The following is an 18,460-nucleotide window of genomic DNA, read 5'->3' on the forward strand; positions in this document are numbered from 1 at the left end:
TTGTATTCTATTTGGAAAGTCCTCTTTTTGTTCTTTTCGGAAGCACCAAAAGGAAGATAATCTCTACTGCATCATCCTCCTTTCTATTTCCTTTCTCCTAACAGATTCTTGTTTCATTGGTGATCACCCCAAAATACAAATCAAGAACTCAACTTTCTGCATGACTGCCTATCCAAACTTGACTCTGGTGAATTTCACCAACCAGGCCAACAAGACATTCGTCAGTGGGAGTGAAGAATATTTCAAGTAAGATAGACATTTCCCAAAAAATGGCAATTGTCTTATTTACTAAAAATTAGAAGAAAATGACCAAATAGATAAAATGGCAATTAATGAGAGCAATGACAAAAATAGTTCTAACACTTGGAAAGAAACTAGCATATTGTTCATAATAGGGTTGTCCTGTGATTAAAAAATATGTGGACTAGGTCAAGGATCTGGGAGTCTAAACCAAACAATATGTCAGTGGTATTTATTGAATGACTATGCTTGGGAAAGTACTGTAGTTATACAGGAAATGATCCTTGCTCTCAAGCAGCTTACAAAAACAATATCATACAAGAGCAAGGCTGGTGTATATTGTAAAACCATTTGCAAGTCTGCAAAGTTTGTTGGAATGCTTTAGTACCTTTTGGCAGTAAGTGTTTAAGGCTACTCACTGCTCAGTTTACAGTAGTTGCAAATCAATCAGTCAGTGTATTATGAGTGCTTACTGTGTGCAGAGCACTGTACTCAGTCCTTGGGAGAGAAAATACAACAGAGTTGATAGACACTAGCAAGATCTAGTCTTGTGATTTATTTTGGAGTTTTGCTTTTAGGGAGTTGGGAAGCAAATGGTCAGGCAGTGAGGTACCGGAAGGAGGCAAGTCTATTTGAATGTTTCAGAAAAGTGAGATATCTCACCTATGGTCCATAACCTGATGGCTTGTGATTTCTCTCAAGAATTCAACCCCAATATCACCAAGATCCACCCTTTCTTCTCCATCCAAACTGCTACCTTACTGGTACAAGCTTTCATAATATCCTGCCTGGATTATTGAGTTAGCCTCTTCTCTGATCTACCATGCTCCTGTTTCTCCCTGCTCCAGTCTATTCTTCATTCCACTGCCTGGATCGACTTTCTACAGAGACACTCTGGGCATGTCACTCCCTTCCTCAAAGACCTCCAGTGGTTGCCTATCAACCTTTGCATGAAACAAAAACTCCTCACTCTTGACTTCAAAGCTCTTCATCACCTAGCCCTCTCCTACCTCACCTTCCTTGTCTCCTTCTGCAGCCCACCCGGTACACTCCGCTCCTCTGCCGCTAACCTCCTCACGGTTCCTTGTTCGCACCTGTCCCTCCATCGTTCCCTGGCCCTTGTCCTACCACTGACCTGGAATGCTTCCTCACTTCCATCAAACAAACTCTCTTCTCCCCAGAGTGAGCCTTCCCTTTCCCCATTCCCCCTCCTTCTACTCTTCCCTCTTCCCCTCCCCACAGCACTTGTGTATATTTGTATGTATTATTTATTACTCTATTTATTTTGTAAATGATGTGTATGATTCTATTTATCTTGATGATATTGATGCCAGACTACTTGTTTTGTTTTGTTTTGTGGTCTGTCTCCCCTGTTTAGACTGTGAGCCCATTGTTGGGCAGGGATTGTCTCTATCTGTTGCCAAATTGTACATTCCAAGCGTTTAGTACACAGTGCTCTTCACATAGTCAGTGCTCAATAAATACGATTGAATGAATGAATGAATGAATAACAGGAATAGGTGACCCTTGGGGGCTGGATCTTGTTACTCAAGGGTGGAAATTCACTTCTAAGGGACTCCAAATTGAGAAATGGCCTAAAGCTTTGCTTCAGGCACTGGACTGAGAGCTTAGTGCCACATTGCATAAAATAACCTTGCAAATAACCGGCAGCCTGGTGCATTTGGAAAATTTGACATCATTCTTTTCACTAACTGAATCCATCTGACCAGCAGGCAGCCAAGTCATAAGATTTTGTATGGGTATGGCGTAACCTGCCTGGTGCAATTTGATATTGTACCCTTGGTCTGATCTTGCAACACTTCAGTCGTGGCAGTTCCAAATAACACTAGCCCAGCATTGATTCAGACCTGTGATATTAGTTTAGGCAAATGACTGCCTCTGGGCTAGGATTAGCCGTAGGCTTCTGATCACTAAAAATCTAAACCCTAGCAAGATTTCAGATCCCTAGTGCTGGAAGAGAACTAGTTTATTTGGGAATCCCATACTATAACAGATATGTGCATATCTAGCTGGGGTTAAGGAGGAATAGTGGGTTTTTTCCCCAGTACAATCAGCCAAAATTGACTGATGGACTCTGTGGCTTGGAGAGTGAGAAATATGGTGTTATAAGGTTGCGGAGCCTGGAGATTGCAGCCCAGTTCTTGTCACTACAATTTTTTTTTTCTTTTAACTCTCAGGTACTTTGTGTTGAAGATTTCTGCAGGGATTGAATATCCTGGTGAGATCAGGTGGCCATTAGTCGTGTGTCTCTTTCTGGCTTGGGTGATTGTGTATGCATCCCTTGCTAAAGGAATCAAAACATCAGGAAAAGTAAGAATTTCTTTTTCCGTAAGACAAAGTTACCAGCAGCCCATGGATAGGTTTTAAATGCATGACACTTGTCTTCTGAGAAGAATCCTAGACATTTGTTATGACAAGTGGAATAAAACAGAACCTTGCTTTGGGGTATAAGGTAGGTCAAGTGGGAAACTATGAAATCAAATGTGAATTGTCAAGAATCAATCAATAAAATGGTGCTTACTGAGCATTTTTTTATGTACATAGCACTGTACTAAGCAGTTGGAAGAGTACAGTATAATATAACACGTATGTGTGTGTGTATGCATGCATGTGTATGCACAGGTATCAGCATGGGGTGAACCCTCTCAATTGGTATTTATTGACTTTCTCCCAAACCTTTGCATTCATTGAGTTTCTTGGTTTTCCCTGACTCCCAAGCCTAGAGCGAGTGGTTAGAAAGTAGGGAAGTCTGTTGAGCCTTTCAAACCGGAAGTCCCAAAGGGTAGGATGAATAACCAGGATTTACTCTATCAGCTCTCTGTGGGTGCTTTGCACCAAAGCCTTCATATACTTCAATATCAATAGAATCTCAGTGACTTATTTGATCCTAATGTTTCTGCTCTGGGAGGTGGGGGTTTGGGTAAGTCCCTAATACATTTCCATAGAAAGCACCACCCATTTTCACCTCTGTTAATTTGGAGAGCAGTCCACAGAATTTATGCTGGCCCAGAATCCCAACAATCACTGACATAGGATATTGGGAAAATTTTAAAATGATGTTCCAATATCATTCCAAGCAAACACTTTCTCTTCTAGCTGATTAGGGCAGGGTAATTTTCCTGATGAAGTTGTATCGATTTCATTGATGAAATTGTGACCGGTATGAAAAGGAAAACAGATAAACATGAAATTAGCTCTTCAGTTCAGCTAATCTGCAAATTTTATCTGCATTAGAGGAGAAGAGCCTTGAAATTGGTGTTAAATGGAAAATTGTCCCGACTAGATATAATTTTTGGTTTTGGGTATCCCAATTTTGTCAGATTAAGAGTTTCTGGTTTTGTTAAAGGCAATCTGGTGGACCTGAGCAAACATGTTTCTCATCTGAGGGACAAATCAAGCTAGAGCTCTGCCCACTTGGTTAATGCAGAGAGATTCCCAAACAGGTGCAACAGTCAGCATTCTTTAACTGAAAGTAGTTTTAAAAAGAAATGAATCACCATTTATTAGCCTGTGATGGCATTAATCATGACAGATTAATTGGATGGCAAGGTGAATGCCCTGTTTACTTGTGCTCATTATTGCTGAGTGCTTTGTGATTGAAACTTCATGAATAAATGTCATTACTAGCAATAGAGATTTCCAGATTTCCTCAGGCTTCAGAATAAACTCAATCCCTTCTTTCTTGTCCTCAGAAGAGAGTAGGATAGTGATTTGCAATTCAGTTTGTAAAAGCACCTCACTTATTGAAGTCTGCATTCAGTCACCCTCAACCTTCTCTTACCTGTGGACAAATAATCCTACCTCACTCTCTGAACTTCTTGGATTTTACTTTCTATTCCTTGAACTAACTTTGTGGCTCACCTCTTAATCATGTTTCTCCATATTCCCTTTTAGTTGTGAAACCCTGACCTGCCTTTAGTAGTCTACATCTGCGTAGTGCTGCAGAGATTAGTTGGTTTCCTTTTGCTCTCTCCTTCCTGTGAGCTGCTTTGAAACTAATGAACTAAACTGTGAACTCAAAGTCAGACTTGTTATACTCTCTTTATGCCGTGTCTGCTCATAGTCAATACTTCTCCCAACTTGTACTTTTTCAGTTAGTGGGGTAAGGTAAAATGACTGACTGACTCAATTTCATTAATTTCTGTCAGAACTATGAAGTTCTAGTCCAACAAGGAAAGCCCTGAGGAGTGGGAGTAGTAGAAATAGCAGCAGTAACAGCAGCAGTAGCAGCAGAAGTAATAGTGTAGTAGTTGTAGAAATATTAATAGTAATAGAAATGGCATTTAATAAGTGCTTACTTTATACAGCACACTGTGCTAAGGACTGGGGAAAACAAAATTTGCAAGTGAAAATCTAGCATGGTTCCTGACCCTCAAGTGTCTCACTTTCCAAGGAGGGAGTGGGAAGGATTTGGGAGACACACATAGAAGGACAAAACAATATAAAAAAAAAATATTTTAAAATATATAAAAAATAAACAATATAAAAGTGTGTTTATTTGTTATATGTGATGATAAATGCAAGAGGGAAATGCCACTGTAGCTAGAGGAGCCATGTTTTGGGCTCCTCATGGTCCAGCAGCAGCAGCCACCATATCTATCCAAATGTTCTGCTACGTTCTCTAAAGTCCCATACCTTGAAAGATTAGTACAGACACTGGAAAAGCGGAGAGCTACTTGTGTTGTTGTCTGTCTCCCCCGCATCTAGAAACTGTGAGCTTGTTGTGGGCAGGAAAGTCACTGTTTATTGTTGTATTCTACTTTCCCAAGCGCCTAATAAGCACAATATAATGAATGAATGAAATGTTCTTTTTTCCAGTAGAGGATAAGAGTAAATATGGCAGCCAGTTCATCCCTTGTTCTCACTTTTTGGTAAATGTAGTCCTCTATGAAAAACTGTCCTGATGTTTAGAGGCAATGTTAGGGAAGAGTGATTTTAGTGTCAATGAGAGCAGAGAGAACCTACCGGAAGATAGGATTCCTTCCTGAATTTCGAAGGCACTGTGGGAATGGATACCTTTTCTACCATGTAAATTTCTGTTAGCTGTAGCGTTCTGTTGCATGCAGACACACACTTTTAGTACCAGTAGCATGGAATTTGTCGTAGTCAATTCTTGAACGATATAATACAAACCCATTTTTGCTCTAATGCTTACTTGAAGCTCTGGGGTTACTCCACCCAGAGGATTCTCCTAAGGCTTCTAGCATCCCATCTTTCTTGGGAATCAACATAGTCTGGTGGAAAGACCTAGGCCTGAGAGTTAGAGGACCTGGATTCTAATCCTGGCTCTGCCACTTGTCTCCTGCATGACCTTGGGAAAATCACTTCATTTCCTCTGTGCTGCAGTTCCCTCATTTGCAAATTGGGAATTTCAATTCAATATCCATTCTCCTTCCTACTTAGACTGTGGCACCTGATTATCTTGTATCTACCCTGGTGCTTAGTACAGTGTTTGGCACATAGTAAGCTCTTAACAAATACTATTATTATCATTGTTACTTAGTCTAATCTTCAGGTCTTGTGTCTAATAGTAGTCCGGCGGGTCAGTAGTCGTGTACATGTGGTCTCGTGAACCAGATTGCTGAGCTTCCAACCATTCCCATCAGAGCTGCTTGTTTTGGTCTCTCTAGGTGGTGTATTTTACTGCTACATTTCCTTATGTGGTGCTAGTCATCCTGCTTATCCGAGGAGTCACCTTACCAGGAGCTGGAGCGGGAATCTGGTACTTCATCACGCCTAAATGGGAGAAACTTACTGATGCTACGGTGGGCTTATTATTCCAGTTATAGCACTCTGATAGGGTGAATAACTCAAAGGGATTTATTTTTTGCTGTTTATTATGTACCTCTGTCAAGTTATCATACCATCTGTAAATTCCATTGAGTCCTACCCACCCTCTAAGTCTGTGTGACTGAGCTAAGTATTGAGCTTTTGTAAAGCCTTTGGAATTGGTGTTTGATGTGTATTAAGTAGGAAATTGCTGAAGTTTAGTGTATAATTAGGGATTCTTAGATTGCCTTTGAATAATTGTTTATGGCTGATAAGAAGTTGGGATCTTAAAATGAAAAATGAAATCCCCTGATTAGCTTTTAGATTATTTCATGAAATAAATCTGCTCCTAATTATAGTATGCATGAGGGAAAGTGATGCAAACAGGAAAATAATGGTACTTGGCAAAACATAAAGTAATTGTATTTAAAGGTGACAAGACAGACTAATTATACAACTCTCTAAAGCAGACACAATACCCACTGCAATTTTATCTTAACTTTTCTTCTACTTGGATATCTCACTCCTGATTTACTATCCTCGCCCTGCTATAAGAAGGTAATCAAGACAGGTAGATGAAGGAGGTGAGAGTTGGTAAAGTCAGCATAGATTAGAAACAGAGAGAAATGAAATGAGAGCTATTGAGGAGAGAAAGGAAAAGGACGATTCTTTCGAAGGGGGAAAATTTCTCAATAACATTGTTGAACAGAACCAGAGGAATTCCAATTTTCACTATCAGCAGTGAGGATTGAAATTCATCAGAGACTTTTGAAGTAATGGACCCTCTAGGGATTCTACTAGAAAGAAAGTGAATTCTACTAGAAAAGCAAGTGGGTATTATCCATGTTGAATTCTACTCTAACAAATTGGCCAAATAGAGTATTCCACTCCAGGTAATATGAGGTGAAAATTGAAGGGATAAATGACCTGGATTTGAATTTGATGAAGTTCATTCCCAAGAAATGATTGAGCTGGCTTTCACGTTAGAGTGAATACTTCCGTATATAGCAGCTTTATGTACAAGCAAATAAGTTTTCTTTGCACATCCATCAGTGTATTTATAAATCTTGTGGTTCATACTGGATACATTTTCTTCTGGTCATTTGTAAATTCACATGTGAAGTTGTTTCACTCTATAGTTCTTGGACAAAACTCCCATTGCCATCAATTAGAACTATTTATGTCTATATGGCCCATTTTGCTTTGCACTGAATTTGATTATCATAGTGTGCATTACTGAATGATCTACCTCAATTGCTTACAAGTGTATCTGAGCCAGTTATGCTGATGGAAAACATGTATAAGTCTATTCAAACTGCATTCTCCCACTGGGATCACCAAGAGATGAGTAATTGGGAGATTTGATCTCAGTAGCAAAGTTGACATTATTAGCTTCACTCAAGCTTCCATTTATGATAATGCTAAGTTTCCTTTCTTCTGATCCATAGGTATGGAAAGATGCTGCCACTCAGATTTTCTTCTCTTTATCTGCCGCCTGGGGAGGCCTGATAACTCTCTCATCTTATAACAAATTCCACAATAACTGCTACAGGTAAGCTGGGACAATGAGGCTTTGTGGACTGGGAATTAGAAGCCTGACTTCTTTTCTCTCTTTGGATGGCTGTGTAAACTGCTTTGCTTGGGGTCTGACTCAGTTCCTCCATTTGTGAAGTTGGAGACAAACTGCCTGATTCCCCCCTCTACGCAGGGTAGATTGCAAGGGATGAGATCTTCCATATGCGCCTGACCTGGCTTTCCCTCTTGAACCAGGTTTATGCTCAGGGAGCAAAGAATCATTTTCCCAGAGCCAGGGGATTTCATGATGGCACATCTTTTCTTCATGGATTTGAAAATTTCACAGAAAAACCATGACTGTGGCAACTGCAAGACTACCAGGAAATGCTTGGTGTTATGTGCTGTCAGCCTTGCCCCCTCCTGCCCATTTCCTCTCTGAGGATTTGTGGTCAGATTTGCACTTGGAAGAAGGACAATTGCTCAGGACCTTTAAAACCAAGGAAGGAAGGAAGATAATCACTTCCCCAACAAACCTGCAGAAGGTGTCAATCACTCTGTCATAGAACCCTCCCTGTATAAACCTGGGGAAGGTGTCAATTAGTTCTTTCAAGGGAGGAAAGAAATGAATGGAAGAGAATTAGTTTCCAACAGTTTTCAGGACAAATGGAAGTGTTGAGGTCAGGAGGAGGGAGAAGATCAGAGGCTTTGGGGAACATTGAAGTTGCTCCTGATTTAGCATGGGCAGGCTGGAATATCCAGAGGAGACCGAAAGCTTTACAAACTATGTTTCTAGGTCTTTCTCCATGTTGTAGGCCCCAGACCTGATCAGCATCAGACAAGAACAACTAAAGGAAGAGGGAGCTGGGGTGAAGAAACGCACTTCTCCAGGGATTTCCCTAACACCTTCCTTATCCCAGTTCCCCTTTTTAAAGGGATGCATATACCAGAAATGACCCTTAGGGCACAGAGGGACTATTACTTAACAGTTCCCTTTTATAGAGAGGTTAAGTGACTTATCTAAGATTACAGGATGTGTGGGTGTCTGGGTTGGATCTAAAATCAAGCCTTTTTTGGAGAAACTTTAGTGAGATGAAATATTTTGCCCTGCCAACAGGTATGTAATTTTCTAGTAAATGTGATTCATTGTAATTGGATCTATCTTAGGGCACTGCATTCCAGGGAGGAATGACTGAATGAACTGTATGATGGTTGTCATTTCTCCAACATCCTTATTTTGCTCTAATCGCTTATTTTGGAGTGAACTGAAATTCCGGCGGTACAGATTGCAATATGTGGTATTGTTTGTTCTCTCCAGGGATACATTAATTGTAACATGTACTAACAGTGCCACAAGCATCTTTGCAGGCTTTGTCATCTTTTCCGTCATTGGCTTCATGGCAAATGAGCGTAAAGTCAACATTGAAAATGTGGCAGACCAAGGTATGTACCCATAGTGGTGTGCTTTGAGTTTTATGGTCCATCCCTTTGGGTTTCCCTGTTTGGGAGGGAAGTCTAGAAAATGGAGGTTCAGGGATTTAGGATCCCCATTGTAACTGTCCAAATATTTATGACTTGTGGCCTTTAGCTGGTTTGACAGGCTTGCAGATCTAGTAGATCTTAGAGGAAGGTCACCTCTGGCCCCACATTTCAGGGATAACTCAGTGGGCAGACTCACTGTTTCGATTTATCAGAAGGTAGACCTTTTTAAAATTTATCAATAAAACAAATTGACTCTGAAATAATAATGCCCAATTTGATTATAGTCATCAAAATGAAGGCCCTAAGACTGTGAGCCCCATGTGGGACAGGAACTGTGTCCAACCTGATTTACTTGTATTTACCCCAGCACTTAGAATAGTGCTTGGCATACAGTAAGCATTTAAAATGCCATTAAAAAAAATAAAATGTTCAGACCCCACCAATCCCAGGGCTACCACTGCTGTCGGGGATGGATGAGGAGTTTGATGTCATGGTGAATTGCCTGTAGGAGAGTGGGAGGATCGGGGGCTATAAGCAGTGGCCTAGTGGAAAGAGTATAGGCCTGAGTATCAGTAAATCTGGGTTCTAATCCTGGTTCTGCCAGTTGCTTGCTGTGTGACACTGGGCAAGCCACTTAACTTCTCTGTGCCTTAGTTCCCTCATCTAGCATGTAAAATTGGTATTAAATCCTCGTCACTCAAACTAGATTGTGAGTCCCATGTGGGGCAGAGACTGTGTCCAACCTGATTGTCTTATATCTACCCCAGGGCTTAGTACAGTGCCTGGCAAGTGCACAAATACCCTTAAAAAAACAAAAACAAATACCATTAAAAAACCCCCAAAATAAACCAACTTGAGAAAGAGGCAGATGACTTTCCCAGGTTTTTCTTATATTTAAAGTTGACTTGGGGCTTCCCTGTGGGGAGAGGGTATTCTCCAGGTATTTGTAGTGAGGCAGCAGTTCTGTGGGGAAGATGATTATTGTAGAAAAGGAAATCATTTGGAGAGTTGCGGTTGTCTCTCCACTCCCTTCATGAGACCAGGCTGGGCCTCCAGACACAAAGGGGAATCCATTATTCTTCCAGGCTCAGTGTCTGGCCTTGCAATGGGTACTGAACACATTTTCATATCTAAGATTTGACCTTGGAAATCTATGGAACGTCCCCAAAGTCAACTCAATGGGAGCCCTGATGGGCTGTATTTTACTAAAGATCATTCCCTCCTTGTGGTAAATTTAAAAATAGCAAGCTTGGTCTTAGCACCATTGTGTGCCTGCACAAGCTGACTGTGCTCAACAGCTGCTGAGCAGTGAGTGAGCACAGTGGCTCAGAACACAAGGTTGTGTTGCTTCACAGATCAGGGGGAACAACTGGATGCCACATGGTGCTTGTTCTTTGGAGTGATGCTCTCTGAAAAGTATCTATTTTTGAAAGATACCTGATTGCCCAACTGTAAATTCCTAGTCAGCAAATGCAGCAGAACATGTTAGAAAAGCCAGCTTTCAAAGATTCTTATGGCAGGAGTCATCAAGACATAAGATTGGAAACTAGTTCAAAAATGTGTCATTCCCATTCCTATTTCTGAAATGCCCAATTCAGCATTTTGGTTGGACTTTCCTTTAGGAAATCGATTGCTGATGGATTCTTTGCCACGCCAAGCAGAAAGCTAGATTTAAAGAGTTTCACCTAGAATCTTCATTGCCTGGGAGCTTTCTTGAGAGGCCACAGAGTACATTTCTCTGTGCCCAGGCTGGCTGCTCCAAAACCATCCCAGACTCAGGGCTTCTTAAACTATTTTCAGTCACTTCCAGCCTCCATCACTAATTGATTCTAATGTCTTAAAACTCACATTCTTCCTTCAACTGCAACATGCAGAATTTAAATTAGAATGGAGCCCATTTCCTCTTCATCACATTCACTGGAGATAGAAACCAGATGGTCATAGTTTTCAACATTCAGTTTCTAATAATAATGATTATTTATAACACTTATTTTGCACTAAGCATTGTGGCCTAATGGAAAGAACACAGGACTGGGAATCAGGAGACCTGGGTTCTAATCCTTATCCTGCCACTTACCAGACCTTGTGCAAATTTCTTATCTTCTCTGTGCTTCAGTTTCCTCCTCTGAAAATTGCCTCTTTTTCATTTCTCTTAGTATTAGTAATAGTAGTAATGGTTTTTTATTGAATGCTTATTGTATTCTAAGGGCTGGGAAAGAATAGACATATGGTGATTATACCTGATCCCTGTCCCTCAGGGTGGTTCAGTCTAAAAATATGAGTCCCATGTGGGGTAGGGACTTCAGCGCTTAGCAAAATGTTTTAAGTAGTAAGTGCCTAAAAAATGCCACAATTATTATTTTTACAAGATTAGCAGATCTTCATATCCAGTGCTTAGTAGAGTGCCCCAGAACTTAACGGAGTGCCCCAACGTCCTTTTCTCACGCAAGGAGAGGAAAAGAAAAGAAGAGCAGAAGCAGCATGGCCTAGTGGCAAGAGCACGGGCTTGGGAGTCAGAGGTTATGGGTTCTAATACTGGCTCCACTATTTGCTGTGTGACCTTGGGCAAATCACTTCACTTCTATATGCCTCAGTTATCTCATCTGTAAAATGGGGGTTAAGACTGTGAGCCCCACATGGTACAACCTGATTACCTTGTATCTATCCCAGTGCTTAGAACAGTGCTTGGTGTATAGTAAGTGCTTAACAAATACTATAATAATAATAATTATTATTAATAATAAAAGTCAGGCACAAAACAGCCAATGTGATCATCAATTGTTTGGATGGGAAAGTCTCAGTGATGTCTGGGGACTCAATAGGTTAGTATTTGTTCTATTAGCCAAGAGCTTTGCCATTTTTCTACCTTGGAAGTGAGGCTAACTATTCTAAAATTTAATTGCTTTCAGGTTCTTGAGGCCCTGCCTAATCCACTTCCATGAGTCAGGCCTTCAGAACAGAACCACCTGGTCGCTAATGCAGTTGACAAAGACTGTGGTTTTTTTTTTCCCTCTGAAAAATAATGAGAGTGAAATTGATTAGTGAGTAGCTGGTGACTGAATAAGGTGCCTTCAGACAGATTTTCTTTTGCCAGAAGAGATGGATATTTTACCTTTCAGTGATCCCATTTTCATTAAATTTCAACCCTTTTGGCAGGGAAACTTTATATAGCTGCTGGATGAATTAGTAATAATAATAATAATAATTGTGGTGTTTGTTAAGTGCTTACTATGTGCCAAGTGCTGGGGTAGAGACAAGATAATCAGGTCCCCTGTGGGGTTCATAGTCTCAGTAGGAGGAACAACAGGCATTGAATCCCCATTTTGAAGATAATGGAACCATGGCACAGAGAAGTGAAGTGACTGGCTCAAGGTCACACAGCAGGCAAGTGGAGGAGCTGGTATCAGAACCCTGTCCTCTGACTCAGGCCTGTGCTCTTTCCATTAGGCCATACTGCTTCTGGAGAGAAGGGTTACTGAGAAAGTAACCCTGACTGCTCCTTACAGTTTATATAGGTTGTATGGCTAGCTAGCTGGGGTCTTGGTTTGACTACAGCCCTGTAGGACTTTACCAACCAGTCTTTCCTGTGGGCTCGCTCCTATTAGATGCAGAGAAACTCAGAGTTTATCCAAGTATTGATGCTTACCAAGATATGGGGTAGCTCTGGAGTCACTAGGGTCCCAAAGACCAGAACAACTTCAGGTTCCAGAAATCAATCCCCAGGGATGGTCGTTCTGGAGTTCCTTAGGTCTTTTGATTGGCTATAGGGAGGTTTAAGGTGGAACCCAGTTCCTCCCAGACTCCCAAGTACACTTGAGCTCACTGGCACACCCAAAAGAAACTTGCTCATTCTAGTCTTTTGAATCAGGGGTCCGATGACTATCCAGTCCCTGGCTTGGTCCAAACCTCTATTTTGGCCACTTTAGGAGACAGGCATCTGAACTTGCTTCCTTATCAAATGGCTGTGATGTCAGCTAACTCGTGTGGTATGGTCTTCTCTTAGTCACACTGGCCACCAGCAGACATCCAAGGAAAGCAGAAGTCGCTGCCATGGAATTGTGGTAGTTTCTTTGCAGTTGAGCATGTGATTGATTGTATCCTGTGAATTCTAACATCAAAGAAGTTGATCATTCTGTTTTATTTTCCTCTAAATGGAGAAAGGAAGAACAAATAGCCCTTTGATCTGAAAGAGTCAAGAAAAAAATCTTTGCACAAATAAAGCAAGTACAACTCATTAACTTGAGCAAGGCATTTAACTTCTCTGTGCCTCAGTTTCCTCATATGTAATATGGGAGTTCAATACCTGTTTTCCCTTCTACTTAGACTGTGAGCCTCAAGTGAGACAGAGATTGAGTCTGGTCAGATTAACTTGTATCTATTCCAGCACTTAGAATAGTGCTTGGCACTTAGTAAGGGCTTAACAAATACCATGATAATAATAACAATGCAAGGCACTTCACTAGCACAACTAGGAAAGCCTTGTGAACCTGAACACCATCCCACAAAGAATTCAATTTAAAAAACTCTTTGCATTAGATTCTAAGTAACAAAATATTTGAAGATAGCTACTGGATTCCTGATACTAATGTAGCCCCCAAATACCCGAGGGCTTCAATTTTTCATAAATAAGGAGTAATAAATAAAGTCAATCAGGGCCATTTTAACCACTGCTGACCTCCTGGGATAAGGATGGTGGAAAAAACCCCATAATTTAAAGTATGGCACCACTGAGGAAAAGCTGGTATTGATAAAAATCCACAGGGTGCAAGATGTTCCTTCAAAGAGCCAAAGAACAGTGAAGACTATGGTCAGACTCTGTCAAGTGAGCAGACAACACCCTGTGTGCCAGTAAAGTTCCTTTGAAGTGTATTTACACTTGTAATCACTAGGGAATTATTTATGAATATCGGTCCACTGTAGAAATGCTACTGAATTATAGTGGTTTTGGGAAGTTTTGTGAATTGGGTACTGTGTTGTGTGCATGAACCATTTCAGACCTCAGCCTTCATGGCTTTTAGCCTATGTGTAAAGCTGTGTGTGAATTTAAAAATCTAATCAGTGATGATTCCTTCTTGGAAAAGGAGTTGACTCTGGGCTGCCCATTTCCCAAGGAAGTCACTATTCCCATTCAACTGGCTCTGATCATTCTGTCTTCCCATCAATTCTCTCACGAATGGAGTTCTAATCTATGGTTACTGTGGTAGTTTAAAGGTGCTGCTGAAGCCAGAAGAAGTCTCAATTGGCTGCTCAGCTACCCAGATGATAAAATGTTGCTGGTTCTCATAATCTTTTTCCAGTCACTTCATTAGTTGCTTTCAAATAAAGGCCACAGTCCAGCTTGGGTCAGGGATATTTTTGACTGATTTAATGGACCTTTAGTTACAGACAAATTCTCTCCATCAGTGTACTAGTGGTTGATTTCTGTGGCTCATGATTACTGAAAATTTCAGGAGTAGCATTTTAAGGATCTTTCCAAACTTGAGAATGCACCTGCACATGCTCGGTCATGTTAAAGATAGTGGCAGGCTGAGCTCAGGACCTCCCCTCACAAGAGGATCCATTTAGGGACCCTCACACATGGACCTCTTGGTGTGGGGGTCATTACTGTATCCTCAGAGATTGCTCTTCATGTGCTGGATGCACTTCCTGCTTGAAAAAATTGTGAAACCCTGCTCTAGGAGGGATTAGGAAGCTATCAAAGTCCTGAGAGAAGGGCTGGTGGACTTATAATAATGCTACTACTACTAATAATAATAATAACCATAATTGTGGTATTTGTTAAGCACTCATTATGTGCCATGCACTGTTGGACACAGCACCTTCCTTTTAAGGGGCTCAAAGTCTGAGTAGGAGGGAGAACAGGTGGTGAATCCCCATTTTGCAGATGAGGAAATAGAGGCACGGAGAAATTAAATAGTTTGCCCTCAGTCACATAGGCTGGTGGAGAACTCAAACTCAAACTTGGGTCCTCTGGCTTCCTGACCGGTGCTTTCTGCTACACCATGCTATCTCCTCTGTAAATGCTTCCCGAAGCATGAATAGGCATTTCAACATGCCCTTGAGGGCATCAGTTCACTCTGCTTTTGGCTGAAACTAAACAGCCAAGAGGTCCAAAAATCTTCCTATTGTTAGATCTAACCTCTCAGAGGGTTTCAATCCACTCTTCACAAAGCTCATCATTGGTCTTGTAGAGTGTTCTAAAAAACCAGTAGATCCCATCTCACTGACCATATATTCAACCTGTCACCAATTCTTATTGGTTCAACCTTTACAACATCACTAAAATCTGCCCTTTCCTCTCCAACCAAACTGCTACCATGGTGATCCAAGCATTTCCGCTTTCCTGCCTAGACTATGTATCAGCCTCCTTGCTAAAATCCCTGCCTCCGTCCTTCCCCACTGCAGTCCTTACTTCACTCTGCTGCCTGGATTTTTTTTAAAAAAAACATTTAATCCATGTTTCCCCACTCCTCAAGAACCTCCCGTGGTTGCCTCATCCACCTCTGCATCAAACAGAAATTCCTTAACATTGACTTTAAAGCATTCTATAATGTTGCCTCTTCCAATCTTATCTCTATGATTTTTTTACTACAACCCAGCCCACACATTTCACTCTAACACCAATCTACTCACTGTATCTCAATCTAATCTATCTTGATGTTGCCTCTTCACCCATGTCCTGCCTCTGGCCTAGAACTATCTCCCTCTCCATATTCGACAGTCCACCATTCTCCCAACCTTCAAAGCCTTATTGAAACCATGTCTACTTAAAAACCCCTCCCCAAATTAGGCCCTCATTTACCCTACTCCCTCTCCTTTCTGCATTCCCTACCCTTGGATTTGTACCCTTTATTTACCCATTATTAATCCCATAGCACTAATGTACATATCTGTAATTTCTTTCAATGTCTGTCTTCCTCTCTAGACTGTAAGGGCCTTTTGGGTAGGGTACCTACTTACCACCTCTGTTATATTGTATTCTCCCAAGCACTTAGAACAGTGCTCTCTGCACGCAGTAAGTGCTTAATAAATAAACTAATTGATTGATTGGCCAGTCCTATCCCATCCTCCTCCTGTTCTTCATGACCATAAGAGAACACAGATCTACCTGCTGCAAATACTCTCATTTTCCTCCAGAGATATAGACACCCTTGCCACCTAGGCAAATTGGAAAAAAAATCTATTTGTTTCTTTTAAGTCCACAGCTTGGTTTCATTAGGCCCAACCCAGTTTATTTTAGACCCTAGATATAAGCATCAGTATTTATTTCCATAGCTACCATTCAATAAAATAAGTTGACTGGAAGGCTGTCATGAACATACAGTGTCAGAAAATGTGTTTTACACTTGAACTTTGCTAGAATTCCCTTGAAGGTAATATATTCCACATCCCAGGTAGACCCAGATGACTCTTTGGGAAGTGAACCCCTTAGACTAATTTGAGAGTCCCCATGGCGATCAACAGCCACTGTTTCATTTATTGTGAGGTTTTTCAAAGAATCCCCGCAGGTGGGATTGTTGTCAACACTGGCTCATGAAGTGGCCCTGGGGATGTCAATTGAAAAATGTTCTGCCAACCTCATGTTCCCCAGAGATGCTAGTTCAGTTGAACTGAGTTTACGGTTACCTCATTGGGGAAGAGCTCTTTTTAAAAAAAATTTAAGTAGTATCAAAAGGATTCACTCCTATTACATAAAAAAGGGCAGAAATTGGTAGCTAAACCCTAACTCTGGTGGGCTTACCACTCCTGCCCTTCTTGATTCTCTAGCAGTGAGTATTTCAAGATAGACATATTGACTTTATGCCTTTCACTGTCACTGAGGTTTTGGGCTGGCTTCTGGCCATAAATGGGTTTCTTTTCTCTCTACATTTGAGACTCATTCTGAACTGTACTTTATGCCAACTTTTCTTTTATGGTTCACAAAAGGAATATTTTAAATCTTGGTGTTACAGACTGTCAAATAAATACCTAAAGGTGCAATATCTTACCATTTTGTTCTTTCTGTTTTAAATAACCCCAAGCCCTGCCAATATTAAGAGCTAATAGTGCAATATATTTCATTTAATGTGTGATTATGTTTCAGTTATAAATGCCAAATAATATTATTTCATCCTACTGTGGTTGCATACCCCTCAGTGCACTAACTTTTATTTTAAAGTTTTGCCCATTATCATTTTTTATTTGGTGATATTTCCAAGGAACTTGACACTTGAAATGTCCTTTAGAGACATTGCTCTCCCTGTTTCACCGAGGAGGAAATTAAGGTGAATATGTTCTACAGAGATGATCGTTAATGAAGAAAAAATAACATTTCTATCAAGATTTGGACAAGCCTACAGCAGGAATGCCAATATCTGATTAAACTAATTTTAATGAGTGATTTTAATGCTAGATTTGGTAGTGATGCCCATATGGAAGAAAGTCATTGATATCACGAGACTGGCAAACTCAAAATCAATGGCTGTTAAAGAAGTAACTGTGGCCTAGAGTATAGATGATGGCCCTGGAGTCAGAAGGATTTGAGTTCTAATTTTGGCTCCACTACTTGACTGCTGTGTGATCTTGGGCAAGTCACTTCTCTGTGTCTCAGTTTCCTCATCTGTAAAATGGGGATTAAGACTGTGAGCCCCACATGAGACAGGGACTGTGTCCAACCTGATTAACTTGTATCAGTGGTTAGTATGTGCCTGGCTCATAGTGCTTAATAAAAGCCATAAAAAATGGTTGACTTGCTGAGTGAATGTGATAGCACAATATCATGGTCAACACTATGTTTTGCCTCCCAAACCTGGATGCATCTATGATATAGACAGTGATATCTCATCAACTCTGTCATAGTAGAACTCAAGGATGAAGGCTACATTCAGACATGGAGCAGAGTGCTGAATGGACAGACCATTATCTGATATGCTCAAAACACATGCTGATTATCTGGCATTGCTTTGAAGATTGTTCTCCATATATCCAAGGCAGCTAAACATTAAACTTCTGGAGAATGTAAACATTTGCAAAGAATCCTACAAGAATAATTATAACCGCCCTGTTGGGAACAGAAAACTCAAGCCACAGTCTCCAATAGAAACAATAAACAAGCTTTTACCCATGATTCTGTTGACCAGGTAACAAAGACCACTGAGCATGGTCAGGAGAAGCCATCGAGATGGATACAGTGCAAATGCTTTGGAGGTCAAAGTTTATTTACAGCAAAACAATTATTGCATCAATAACACCTTAAAGGACTCATGACTCCGACAAAAGTAGGCTTACAGAAACCTGTGTTATGATTGGCTAATGAAGTTAAGGAACAAGTGTGGCAGATGGTGGTGGTCCAAAATTAATCAATGGCATTTTTTGGATGTTTACTTTGTGCAGAGCACTGTACTAAGCACTTGGGAGAGTACAAAACAACAGAGTTGGTAGACACTTTCCCTGCCCA

At 40.8% G+C, this 18,460-nt stretch overlaps 1 protein-coding gene across 1 annotated transcript in view; it reads left to right on the top strand.

Annotated features, from left to right (window-relative positions):
- The window catches only part of SLC6A5 (solute carrier family 6 member 5), a 55,009-nt gene that overhangs the window by 12,243 nt on the left and 24,306 nt on the right, over positions 1-18,460 (top strand). Inside the window, exons 5-9 of the mRNA XM_039911315.1 lie at positions 105-246; positions 2,439-2,571; positions 5,892-6,026; positions 7,479-7,582; positions 8,861-8,985. Of these exons, the coding sequence (XP_039767249.1) occupies positions 105-246; positions 2,439-2,571; positions 5,892-6,026; positions 7,479-7,582; positions 8,861-8,985 (639 nt within the window). The remainder of the gene's footprint in view (positions 1-104; positions 247-2,438; positions 2,572-5,891; positions 6,027-7,478; positions 7,583-8,860; positions 8,986-18,460) is intronic.

Source organism: Ornithorhynchus anatinus, chromosome 3 (assembly GCF_004115215.2).
Source record: "Ornithorhynchus anatinus isolate Pmale09 chromosome 3, mOrnAna1.pri.v4, whole genome shotgun sequence".
In the NCBI taxonomy this organism is placed as follows: Eukaryota; Metazoa; Chordata; class Mammalia; order Monotremata; family Ornithorhynchidae; genus Ornithorhynchus; species Ornithorhynchus anatinus.